The 12,567-nt window shown below is 42.9% G+C and overlaps 1 protein-coding gene and 1 pseudogene across 1 annotated transcript in view; one reads left to right on the forward strand and one right to left on the reverse strand.

Moving 5' to 3' along the window:
* The window catches only part of POGLUT1 (protein O-glucosyltransferase 1), a gene marked incomplete in the record, with an annotated part of 33,486 nt that overhangs the window by 189 nt on the left and 20,730 nt on the right, over window positions 1–12,567 (forward strand). Inside the window, 4 exon segments of the mRNA XM_014583859.2 lie at window positions 578–668; window positions 5,427–5,570; window positions 9,121–9,256; window positions 11,961–12,082. Coding sequence (XP_014439345.1) covers window positions 578–668; window positions 5,427–5,570; window positions 9,121–9,256; window positions 11,961–12,082 — 493 coding nt within the window.
* Window positions 2,829–3,280, reverse strand: LOC102477166 (microtubule-associated proteins 1A/1B light chain 3B pseudogene; annotated as a pseudogene).

Consider the following 12,567-nt stretch of genomic DNA (forward strand, 5'->3'; position numbering starts at 1 on the left):
GCTGCCGTGGCGCCCGGTGCGGCCAGATCCCTGGGGGAGCGCAGGGCTGGGCAGATGGCCCCGCGGCGTTTTTGCAGCGGAGAGTGAGGGGCTCTGCACCTCTGCTCCTGCGCAGGCACCTGGAGCGTAGCCAGCCCACCAGCCAGAACTCCGAGTGTAGAGGGATAGGGAATTCCGCTGCTCACCCGCAGGAGGTGTCGCCCACACTTGGCTACCACGAATCTCCCTAAAACACTCGCGGACAGCAGGGATTGTGTTGCGGAAAGAGATGAAGGGAGGGTTAAAATCTGTGAGTTAATCCATCCTCTTTATCCTGCTCAGTTTGACTGGCAGGAAGGGAGAATCCGTGCCACTCTGCAGTTTATCCATAGCGTTCTAAGAGCCTAGCATTGATCTAGGAATTTTCTGTTTCTTGAACACCAAACCTGGGTAGAGAGCTGCAGAAAGAATCTTTTGGGGGTTTCCGCCAGTGAGGTGGCAAAGGGATTTTCCAAAGTTCAGACTTCAGCTGGTCTGTCTGCCTGTTTCTAACGTATAACGCGCGGGGACATTTTAACTCTCACTTCACTTTTTGTAGGTTCAAAATGGAAAGTATTTATTGACCAAATTAACAGGTCTTTGGAGAATTACGAACCATGTTCAAGTCAAAACTGCAGCTGCTACCATGGGTGAGTTCTTTTCTTTGCTGCGTATTTGAGAGTTTAGATCTTGTCACAAGGAGGTACCTAGAGATCTGAGACTTTGGTTGCATTGCGGTCAGAGGGTCAGTTTTTGAGAGCCGAAAGGGTGCCTTCGGAAAGGTCGCTTTCCCGCTTACAGGGGGTATAAAAATACTCTGGGATGGAAGAGACCCAGGTGTCTCAGCATCTCCACATCCTCGTGGGATTTAATGCATGCACTCCTGTTTTTTCCTGCTGGACTGAAAGCTTTCTGTGGTCAATGTCTGAGTCTTACTCACTCTTGTACCCCTGGTACTAGCCCTTAGCAAATATTCAATGAATATTATTGAAAGAATGAACATATCAATATTTATCAGTGAATCTAATCATAGGTTTCCCTTTTTTGTCGTTTTAATTTTTTTTTTTTTTTGTCATTGGGCACATGTACTTGCTGGAGAGAAGCAGAGAGAGACCAAGAGAGGAAAAGAGAAAACTCACCTTCCAGGGGGATGGCCATGTACAGTACAGTCCCTTCTCCATTCTCCTCTCAGGATTTTGGGAATGGGCATGTGCACACACCCTCCCCCAGCATGACTTTTTTTTTTTTTTTTTTTTTAAGAAGAATGTCAGATATAATGGCATGTACAATCTAAACAGGACAGGCTGATTAAGAATTTACATAATGTGGGGCTGGCAGGTAGAGTGGCGGGTAAGGGCATTGAACTCCCACATGGCCAACCGTAGTTCAAATCCCAGACCTGGTGGCTTCCTTTCTCACTTTCCCTCGCTATCTCTCTGTCCCTCTCTGATCAAATTAAAATAAATAAATAAATCTTTTAAAAAAAGAATTTACATAATGTAAAAATAAACGCATTAAAAGTTAGCCGTGTGGAAAGATACATACAGTGGGGAGAGTGGGTGACAGGAATCTCTTTAGTGATCAGTTCAGGCCCGGATGCAGTAATTACTTTCCCCTCCATTACAGCAAATGACTTTCACTAACACTCAGGTATTCCACTTAAGTCTACATACATACACAGGTGAACTGTGACCTGCTACACGTAGAGTCTCAGACTGCGTAACTCAGATCCGTCCGTGACACTCCCAAGAAAACAGTAATAGCCCCATGCAGGTGGTAGGAAGCACTGGTCTTTTATTCCAGGTTGGATTTGGAAAATGTTTAAGTGTTGATGTTAATATTTGTAAAGAGCATCTGTCTGCTTATGCTGTCTTCTTTACAATTGACATGCATTAGAGGGGAAAAACCTGGTGGTTTGACCTAACAATGATAACTACTCTTAAAAATGCAAGAACCTTTTAATAAGATATTTTAGCTACATATTTAACAAAAAATACAGCTTTATGCCAAAAGGTAGACGGAAGTACATCTGAAATTCAATGCTTTCAGTTTTACTATTCTGTAGTTGCTATCCCTGCCCCGAAGGATGACATTGATAAAATTACTTATTTTCCAAAGAGGCCCTGGTTTGAAGTCTAAGAGAAAATTCCAAAACAGAAGAAATGCCACTCTTTTTTTCTGGGGACTTTTAAGAAACTAGACAAAAATAAAATTATTCAAGGTTCCTATGTAGTAGTGTTTTCTGTCTGTATGTAGTTGTCTAGAGAACAAATAACATTGCAAACACTGCAAGCAGGTGGACTTCCGGTATAGCCTGTCAGCAGTCAGGTGCCTGGGGCAGTTTACTGTTGGCCGCTTCAACTGCCCCCTTTCTCCTGCTCTTGTGCCAACTGTTAATGGCAAATGTGTTGGGGGGGAGGAGTGGTTATACTTGACATCTTATGCTTAAAGATTCTCTGAGGGAGATTTTTCTAACTGAGTAGAAGCCACCTATAAAAAGGTTCTGCTCAGAAAGAAGATTCCTATGGCTCTGAATGCCTGTTAAACTCCCACTCAAAATGCAAGCTCCTACTGGGGAAAAAAGAGCATTCAGTTCTGTTATATTGGCAACTTAGAATGCAAAGTATTTTATTTTTAAACCTCTAAAGTTTTAAAACAAGGTGGTCTAGGTTAAATAATAGAGTCTTCCAAAGCTGACTTTGCTTATTTGGAGCTCAGTTTTTCTGCTTGAAGTACAAAACCAACTTCCTAAAACTCCTAGGTGGGAATACTACTGTTTTGATGATCTGACTAGATGAACTTGATCAATCTCAGTTGGTAATATCCCTTTTTTTCCTTGTTAAGGGTTTTAAAATTTTAGAGCAGCTGCCTTTTTCTAGTCTTACACTGATGGATGGTTTCATTCCAAACATCTCCTGGGAGGTATAGACCATATACAGGAATCCATCTTCATCCTTTTCACTTTCTTATACTTCAGAGAGATGGGCGTGGACACACTCACCATGCTGTGTCCATTCACCAATAGGAAGAAGGCTTGATCAGCATTGAGTTTTAGGCGCCTTCTAATTATCTTGATGAGCTCACTTATGTTGACATGGTCAGGTACCAGGAGCTTGGTCTTATCCAAGACCAGAGGCTGCTTCTCACCCTTGTACTGCTGTGTTCTCACTGGTGTTTTGGTGGGATGCTGCTCTCGAATAAATTGGACATCTATTCTCTGTTCGAAGGTGTGATGCTGCTTGAAGGTCTTCTCCGATGGCATGGCATGAGAGCTGGGCGGTGGTGGTGGGGCAGAGGGTCCCTACGGCTCCCTCCCCAAGCATGAGTTTTAAGGTGCTAGGTCCAAGACTCAAAGCACAGTCAACCATGTGGGGGTCCAGCATCTTAACCACCATACCACCTACCGCCCCTTTTTTTTGGGGGTGGGGGTTTGCCATAGGGCATGTATTCTCACTGGAGAGACAGAGCAATGGAAAGCAAGAAATCATCTTCCTGGGTTGATGGCCATGCTGCAGTCCCCGCTTCCATTTTCTAGGGATGTGGGGAATGAATGTATATGCCCTCACTGTTTTTCAAGCTGTAGGGTCCGGGACTTGAACCATGGAGTTGAACCACGGAGTTGGCCTTGTGGAATCCAGTGCTATAGCCACACACTACCTGCTGGCCCACCGTTTGTTATCTTTAAAGTGTACAGGGCATGGTGGTGCCTGCCTTACGGTAAAGTGTACACGTTAGGACTGGGTCATTGTAGTAGAAAGAGAACTTTGAAAGCAGGCTTGGGGTTTAGTCTCAGATCTCCCACTAGCTACCCTGTGGCAAGCCACTTCTCTGGATTTTAGATTCCTTATCACCTAAATAACAGGTCCTTTTCATTTCCTCACTTTGCTATTTTGACTCCTCCAAATATTCATTTAGGGGGCTGGCCTCATAGCGTAGTGGTTAAGAGAGTGGATCTCATATGATTGACTACATAGTTCAAGTCCCATACCTGACACCTTGAACAACACTGTGGGTACATGTTTGTGTGTGCCCAAAATCCCGATGAGATGAAGAAATGGAGGAGAAGGGATTACAGCATGACTGTACCCCACTTGAGACGGATGCTTTCTCCCTCTTTCTTTCTAGCAAACACACGTGCCCTCTGACTTATGAATAAATAAACAAAATGGCAGCCTAGCCATGGTGACACAGTGGCAGCATAAAAAAAAAAAATTTAATCTAGAGGCTCCCACTTAGGCTAGAGATTAAGGGAGCCAGATCCTACGTAGCCAATGTGCTTCCAATCCCAGCCCTGGCTACTTGAGACACATGCCGGGTGTGTGTGTGTGTGTGTGTGTGTGTGTGTGTGTACATGCCCAAAATCCCAGTGGGATGGAGAAATAGAGGAGAAGGATTGCAGTGTGACCATGTCCCATTTGGGACGCGGCAAGTACATGTACTCTCTGGCAATTAAAAAAACAATCATTGGGGGGCCAGCAGGTGACGTAGCAATGAAGGCGCTGGACTCCCACATGGCTTACCGCAGACTGAGTCTTGGACCTAGTGGCTTAAAACAATCACACAGGGCACGTGTGTGTGCATGCTCAAAATCCCAGGAGGAGAATAGAAGAGAAGAGATTACACCATGGCCATCCCTCCTGGGGAGTGATTTTTTTTCACTTTCTCTCTCACCTCTCTCTCTCCAGTGAGTGTACATACCCTGTGGCAAAAACCATTAAAAAAATCATTTCATGCTTTATGAGGCTTATCAAAAACGTACCACGTACTGAACCTTTTTTTTAATAATTATTTTATTTAACTTTATTCATTTATTTATTTATTTTAATTTGACCAAAGAGGGACAGAGTGAGAGAGAGAGGGAGGGAAAGTAAGAAAGCAAGCCGCCAGATCCAGAGCTCCAGCCACAATCGCCACGTGGAAATCTAGTGCCCTTAAATACCACACCACCTGCCGGCCCCCTGTACTGAGCTTTTAAAGATACAGAATAACGTAATTTCTCATTGCTGTGGTGGAGCATGTAGGGGTGGATGCAGGGCATGAAAACCACAGCAAGGGAATCAGAGTTGTAGGGTAGAAACTGGACCTCCCATGGGATTCAGAGGAGGGAAGGGGCTGTCCGTGTGACTGCAGTGACAGGGAAGACATGGTGTAGCTGGAGTAGTAAAGGAGGAATTTGAATCAATCTAGAGGCAGGGAGGAAGCAGAGACTTTGACTTGCTTTTTGCTTATTGTGGCTTTGTTGTGTTTGATGTTTTAAATTACCCCGATCTTTCTGGGAAACACAACTGCCCAGGCCTGCTCACTGTCCTGCCCTCAGTTTACTGTGTCCTCTAAGAGTACTTAGGAAGCAGGTGGAATGGTACCACCCTTTCGGTCTGCTTTTCCTGACAATTCCTATTCTTCCCCAGTATCATAGAAGAGGATCTGACTCCTTTCCGAGCAGGCATCTCCAGGAAGACGATGGCGGAGGTGGTCAGACGGAAGCTTGGGACCCACTACCAGATCGTTAAGAACAGATTATACCGAGAAAACGACTGCATGTTCCCCTCAAGGTAAGAGTTATGAGATATGCCCTCTGACCTCATTGCATGTAAGCTAACTGGATTCTGATCTTATGGAGAAGCCAATTCAGAGACTGACAAGCAAATCCCTTCTTACACTTTAGAGAGACAACAAAATAGTGCCTCGTTCTTCTCCTTGCCCAGGAATTTGTCTTGCCAGCTCCTCTAGCAAAGCCTGTGCCCTCCACTCTTGAGGCTTGGGCACCTCAGCGGTTGCACTAGCTATGGATCTGCCCTTTCTTAGCCTTCCCTGGATATAGAAGCCACAGGAAATGGACTGATGAGACCCAGCAGAGTGAGCTGGGCTGAAGGAAGAGAAGCGTAGGTATTTATTATCTGCCAAGGGCCAGTGTTGTTCTGGGTACTGAGTGTCCGAGCAGAGGGGGTGGAGCCAGGAGTGATGACCTGGTGCTGCAGATGACACCAGCCAGGACAGAAGGTATGAGAGCTGAGGTAGCTTGTCAGCAGGCTGAGGGCCGCGGGGAAGCAGGCAAGGTCGTGAACTGACCAAGAACCTGGGTGTTTAGTTAGGCAGCATTACAAACACCAAAGGACTGACTTTCATTCTGGAGTCTTTTTTTTTTTTTTTCCTACTTAAGTCTTTATAAAATTAGAACGACAGGGGACTAACCCAATAGCCTGATGGTTAAGGTAGCCAGATCCCATGTAGCTGACCATGCAGTTTAAATGCCAGCCCCGGCAGCTTGGAAAATATGCTGGGAACATGCATGTCCAAAATCCTGACAGGTTGGGGAAATGGAGAAGGAAATCCAGTATGACCACACCTCACTGGGGGTGCTTTCTCCATCTCCCCTCTCCCTGTCTCTCTCTCTCTCAGGAAGGTGCATGTGCCCTCTGACAAATTAAAAAAAAAAAAAAGAAAAGTACAAGAAACAGAAGGCAAAGTATTCCCTTACCTAAGATCTCTTTCTAAATAATTGTTGTTCTGTCATGAATAGTAAAATAAATGTGCAGTGTTACAAAAAAAAAAAAAAAAAAAAATATATATATATATATATATCCATTTGGACTTAAGAATTTATATTATGGTCTTTTTTTTTTTTAAGAATATGTATTATGGTCTTTAATAACAACTTTATTATAAATTGATGTGTGTTTACTGTCAAAATATGTAAAAAGCAACCAAGAAGAAAAATTGCTATCTCACAACCCTGAAGAAATCAGTTTTGGTTATGAAGTGTCGGGAGAGATGAGTTTTTTTAAAGAATTATTATTTATTTATTTATTCATTCATTCATTCATTCATTTTTAATTTGACCAGAGAGGGACAGAGAGAGAGAGAGAGAAAGCTGGAGTTTACTGTCAAAATATGTAAAAAGCAACCAAGAAGAAAAATTGCTATCTCACAACCCTGAAGAAATCAGTTTTGGTTATGAAGTGTCGGGAGAGATGAGTTTTTTTAAAGAATTATTATTTATTTATTTATTCATTCATTCATTCATTCATTTTTAATTTGACCAGAGAGGGACAGAGAGAGAGAGAGAGAAAGCTGGAAGGCGAGTCACGAGGTCTGGGACTCGAACTGTAGTCAGCCATGTGGGAGTCCAGCACCCTTAATCACCATGCCACCTGCTGGCCTCTGAGAAATGAGATTTGAATGGGGAAAATCATTAAGATATTTTAAATAGGTATTTGTTTCATTACTTTGGATAATAAAATGGGCCTTAAATACAAATTATAAGCATAGGGGAATTGTTATTTTCCACGAATGAGAAATAAAACACGAGTATAGATATTGTTGGATTTTGAAAGCTTTCTTAATGTTTAATAGTTTGCTGAACAATTCCTAGATAAACTGAAGTATTTTCAAAGTTTTTGAAGGGCATATATCTCTTATTCCTGACCCAAGAGCATTTTGGTCAGAATCATGAGCTCTTAGAAATGTTCTCCAGAGGGGCCGGCAAGTGGCGTGGTGGTTGAGGGCTCTGGACTCCTACATGGCCGACTGCAGTTCGAGTCCTGGACCTGGTGGCTTGCTTTCTCACTTTCCCCTTCTTTCTCTCTCGGTCCCTCTCTGGTCAAATTAAAATAAGTAAATAAATAAATAGAGTTAAATAAAATAATTCTTTTATTTCAGTTTGACCAGAGATGGATAGAATGAGAGAGAGAGAGAGAAAGAAAAAGAGAAAGAGAAAGCAAGCTGCCAGGTCTGGGACTCAAACTGAGGTTGGCCATGTGGGAATCCAGCGCCTTTAACCACCATGCCACCTGCTGGCCCCAATAAAACAATTATTTTTAAAAAAGAAGAAGAAGAAATGTTCTTTTTAAATTTTATTTATTCATCCATTTTTTTTTTATTTTATTTATTTTTAACTTGACCAGAGGGAGACAGACAGAGAGAGAGAGAGAGAGAACGTGAGAAAGCAAGTCACCAGGTTTGGGACTCAAACTGTGGTTGGCTATGTAGGAGTGCCCAGCACCTTAACCACCATGCCACCTGCTGGTCCCAGAAATGTTCTTAGGAGAGCATAGAACTAGGCCAATCAGTCCCATGACCTAGGGGTTAAGAGAGCTGGGTCTCACATGGTCAGCAGTTTGAATCCTGGTCCTGGAGGCATTAAAAAATATGCCGGGTGCCTATGTATGTATACCCAAAATCCTGACAGAATGAATGAATGGAAGAAAAAGGATTGTGGTGTGACTATGCCCACTGGGGGTGGACAGTTTCTCTCTCTCTCTCTCATTCTCTGGTGAGTGCACACACCCTCTGACAATGAAAAAAACTGTAAAAACATTAAATAAACTTATATATATGTGTGTGTATGTGTGTGTAAATATATATATATATATATATATATATATATATATTCCATTTTGCTTAATCCTTGAAATGCTGCCCCTAATATCCTGGCCGGGACCTAAAGGGTGGAGTGGAAGCAAACTAAACTGTCAGTGTATCTTTCAAGAAATCCTCTGAGGATTGCCAAGGAGTGTAGTCAGAAAACTGTGTTACCATCTTTGTGATTGTGCACATAGCACTTTTTCTGGCTTGCAAAACTGATTTTGATAGTGTTCTCTGTTCAGGTTGAAGGTAATGAAATGTTCCCTGTCCTTCCTCATAAACTATGAGACCTCATAGTGGAAATGAAAGTGATTTGTGAGAAGCAAGGCCAAGGGAACACAGTTAAATTTAAAAAGTAGTTTTTCTAATTCCTGTTAGAATTTGTATCTTGCCTGTTAGTGAAACTTTTCCTACTAATGAAACTATTCCCTATAAGAGAATGAATATAGGCAAAGTGGTACGGATTGCCATATTACCGTCAAAGGTATGATGGTTTATTTGGAAAATTCTATTACGTACTATAAGCTAGAGCAGGTGAGTTAAGAATAATTACTTGTGCAATCCTAAAAAGTGGCATAGTGCCTTTAGAGCATAGAACATTGCTTTCAGGAGACTTTGCAGGAGGCTAATGATCCGAACAGTGGCTTGTCTTACTTAAAAGTGTGACAGGAACCCTGACCCGTCCTAGAACCTGTGAGCGCTGCTCTCTGGTAAATGCGTGGTTTCTCTGGTTGACAGGTGTAGCGGGGTCGAGCACTTTATTTTGGAAGTCATCGGGCGCCTGCCTGACATGGAGATGGTGATCAACGTACGAGATTATCCTCAGGTTCCTAAATGGATGGAGCCGGCCATCCCAGTCTTCTCCTTCAGTAAGGTAAGTACAGAAAGAACCATGTGGGGCGTGGAGGTGGTCCTCTAGGGTCTGAGCAGAAGGTCGCTGTCTTATGGCAGAGGCTGATGGGTAATAGTGAGGATGAGCCCAAGGTCCAGGAGCAAGTCGGTATCCCTGGTAGCTTCATGGTAGTTGAGCAGTTAAGACCGAGATGACGACATCAAGGACCTGCAAGTAATGTGAGTAAATTAAAGTGTCTGAACGGATTGGGATCAAGGTGAGGGAGTGAGAGGCCAGAGAAACTATAAGATGTTGGAGGCAGGACTCAGAGATCCACAGAGCATGGCAGAGAAGGGTCTAAGAAAGCTCATGAGCGTGGAGTGAAAGAACACCTTCATGCAAAAAATGTTTACGGAGCTGCTCAGTGTATACATCAGCTATAGTGCTGGGTATTATCTGTTCTATTTGTCACCATGGCCTGGGGACCCGGCATGGCTGACAATGAACCTGAAGATAATTCTATTAACTCCACATGGTTTGTGTCTAAGCGCATTGAGGGGATAGGCCTGGGATGACCAAGAGGTCTATGTGAGGGGCTGATCTTTGGGTGTTGTTGTGGAGAAGAGGAGAGCCTGGGACATACCTGTGGGCTTGGAGAACATGGGGCAGTGTAAATCTTGTTAGTGTTCAGGGTCATGCAAATGGTGAATTTGTAGGGACAGACCTCGGTTCCCTAGAGTCTAGGTACTGAAAGTATATGGGGGTGGGATGCAGAGGCTAGCAAAGAGCCCAGAGAAAACCCCATAGACTGGGAAAAAGAACATATCTCAAATTTGGTTTCTTCAAAGCAAGGGACCTTCTCTCCCACCATTCCTTTATTTTTATTTATTTATTTATTTATTTATTTATTTATTTATTTATTTATTTTTAAGTTTGTTATGGGATCCATGTATTCACCAAAGTGAGAAATCACACCCCAAGGGGGATGGCCATACCGCAGTCCCTTCTCCTCCCTTCTTCTTGGGATTTTGGGCATGCATATTCACATGCCTGGTGTAATTTTTAAGCCACCAGGTCTGGGGCTCAAACAGTGGTTGACCATGTGCAAGTCCAGTGCCTAAACCACCATGTCACCTGCTGGCTGCTCAGTGTCAGAATTTTAACAAAAGTAAACATAAAAAGGAAACAAATGGTTTCAAACTTTCTTCAAAAGGTATGTGGTGAGACCAGCAGGTGGCATAATGGTTACGTCACTGCACTCCCATGTAGCCAACTGAAATTCGAGTCTTAGACCCAGTGGCTTCAAATTCACGTTGGGCACATGTGCATGGGTGCCCAAAATCCAGAGAGGAAAACGGAGAAGGGATTGTGGCATGGCTATCCCCCTAGGGGATGACGTCTCACTTTCTGTCTTTCTGTCTTTCTTTCTCTCCATTAAGCCCGCATGCTCTATAACAAAAATCTCTCTTTAAAAAAAAGAAGACATGTAGTAACACCCCTTCTCTTTCCCCTATTGTGCCCATTGGCACTTCTGGCCCAGATCAATGAATGACCAAGAATTAATTGACTAACCAGTGAGAGCTCAACAGTGCCAAGGTGTGAGATAACACTAACTAGGCTTCCCAGTGCTCACTACACCAGACACCGTTCTGAGCTTCTCACGTGTATTATCTCACTTAATATTCTGAGTAAGCCTACTAGATAGTATTACTGGTATTGTTTCCCCCGTTACAATGACAAGGAAATCGAGGCATAGAAAGATGAAGTAAGTTGGGGCCAGCAGGTGGCATGGTGGTTGTGGCGCTGGACTCCCACATGGCTGACTGCAGTTCAGGTCCCAAACCTGGCAATTTGCTTTCTCACTTTCTCCCTCTCTTTCTCTGTCTCTCTGGTGAGCATGTGTGTCCTGTAGCAAATTATAAAATAATAATACTGGTGACTAAAATTAAATGAGTGATTCTTTAAAAAGATTAAGTAACTTGCCTGGAACTGTAAAGAGGTAAATCAGCATTCAAACTCATATTATCTGCCTCTTACTTATCGCACTGTATTTCCTGGTTTTACTCTCAAAAGGCCCGCAAAGACATAACCAAGCACTGGTATGACAAACCTGAACTCCAAGTGTAATAGCAGTTAAATGGCGAGTGAGCCGTGGAATTACTCAGAATCGGGTATATTATTTCCTTAAACTACAAACCATGTGCCAGCTCTGTATCCTGGTAGTTAAGGGGGTAGTATCCTACATGGCCAACCATGGTGTAAAATGGTGTAAATCTACTGGCCCCAGGGGCTTGCGAAAACGTGCCAGGCGTGTGTGCCCAGAATCTCAATTGGATAGAAAAACAGAAGGAGAGAGCATGACTACACTCAATTGAGGGGGGGGTGCTTTCTTCCTCTCTCTTTCTCTGGTGAGTGCATGCACCCTCTGGCCAATAAATAAATAAATATATGAATAAGCTAAAAACCTTAGCAAAAACCTCTAGAAAAAAAAGAATTCTGAAGAACTAAGAAGGCTGATCTTTAATGTGATTCTAAATGACAGGATTCAGTGAGCCTATGAATTTTAATACATGATCACGTTTGCCTTTTAATACCTAGAGTCTAGGCTTGCAGACTAGAGAGAATTTGCCTGTGGCAGTGTGACACTAGATCAAGGCCTATGTCCAGATGCTGTGACACGAGACAGTTTGCTGCTTCTCTCTCTGTTCCGAGACTGATTTACGCGACGTTTCTGTTTCTGTCGAAGACGTCAGAGTACCACGATATTATGTATCCTGCTTGGACATTTTGGGAAGGGGGACCCGCTGTTTGGCCAATTTACCCTACAGGTCTTGGACGGTGGGACCTCTTCAGAGAAGACCTGTTAAGGTAGGTGCTTTAAAGAGTTTGCTTTTCTTCTTTCTGGGTTCTCTTGAAATAAGAAACAGAACATAACCAATTATTTACTATAAAATAGCTAACTTTTATGTAATTCAATGTAATATAAACAAGGTTATGAAGATAATAAATAAGTAAATTAATTAAATAACTAGCTTTTTAAGTTAAAAATAAAACTGCTTATATAGCAGAAACAACTTTGTATGTGTGTAAAAATATTTCATACCGATAGAAAAGGGCAGAAGAACTCTATCTCTATCCTAAATTATCAGCAGTGCATATATGGAAGGGATGATAGGGACTCTGTTTTCTCCTTTGAAGTTTTCTGTACTTTATGAGAGAGTGAGTGAGAGAGAGAGAGAGAAGGGAAAGGAAGAGAAGGGGAGGTAGAAGGAAAGGGAGAGCAACAGAGACAGGCTTTTTCTTTTCTTCCTTTTTTTTTTTTTTTTTTTTCCATAGGGCACAGTCCCTTTCGC

Source organism: Tupaia chinensis, unplaced genomic scaffold (assembly GCF_000334495.1).
Source record: "Tupaia chinensis unplaced genomic scaffold, TupChi_1.0 Scaffold144909_1, whole genome shotgun sequence".
NCBI lineage: Eukaryota > Metazoa > Chordata > Mammalia > Scandentia > Tupaiidae > Tupaia > Tupaia belangeri.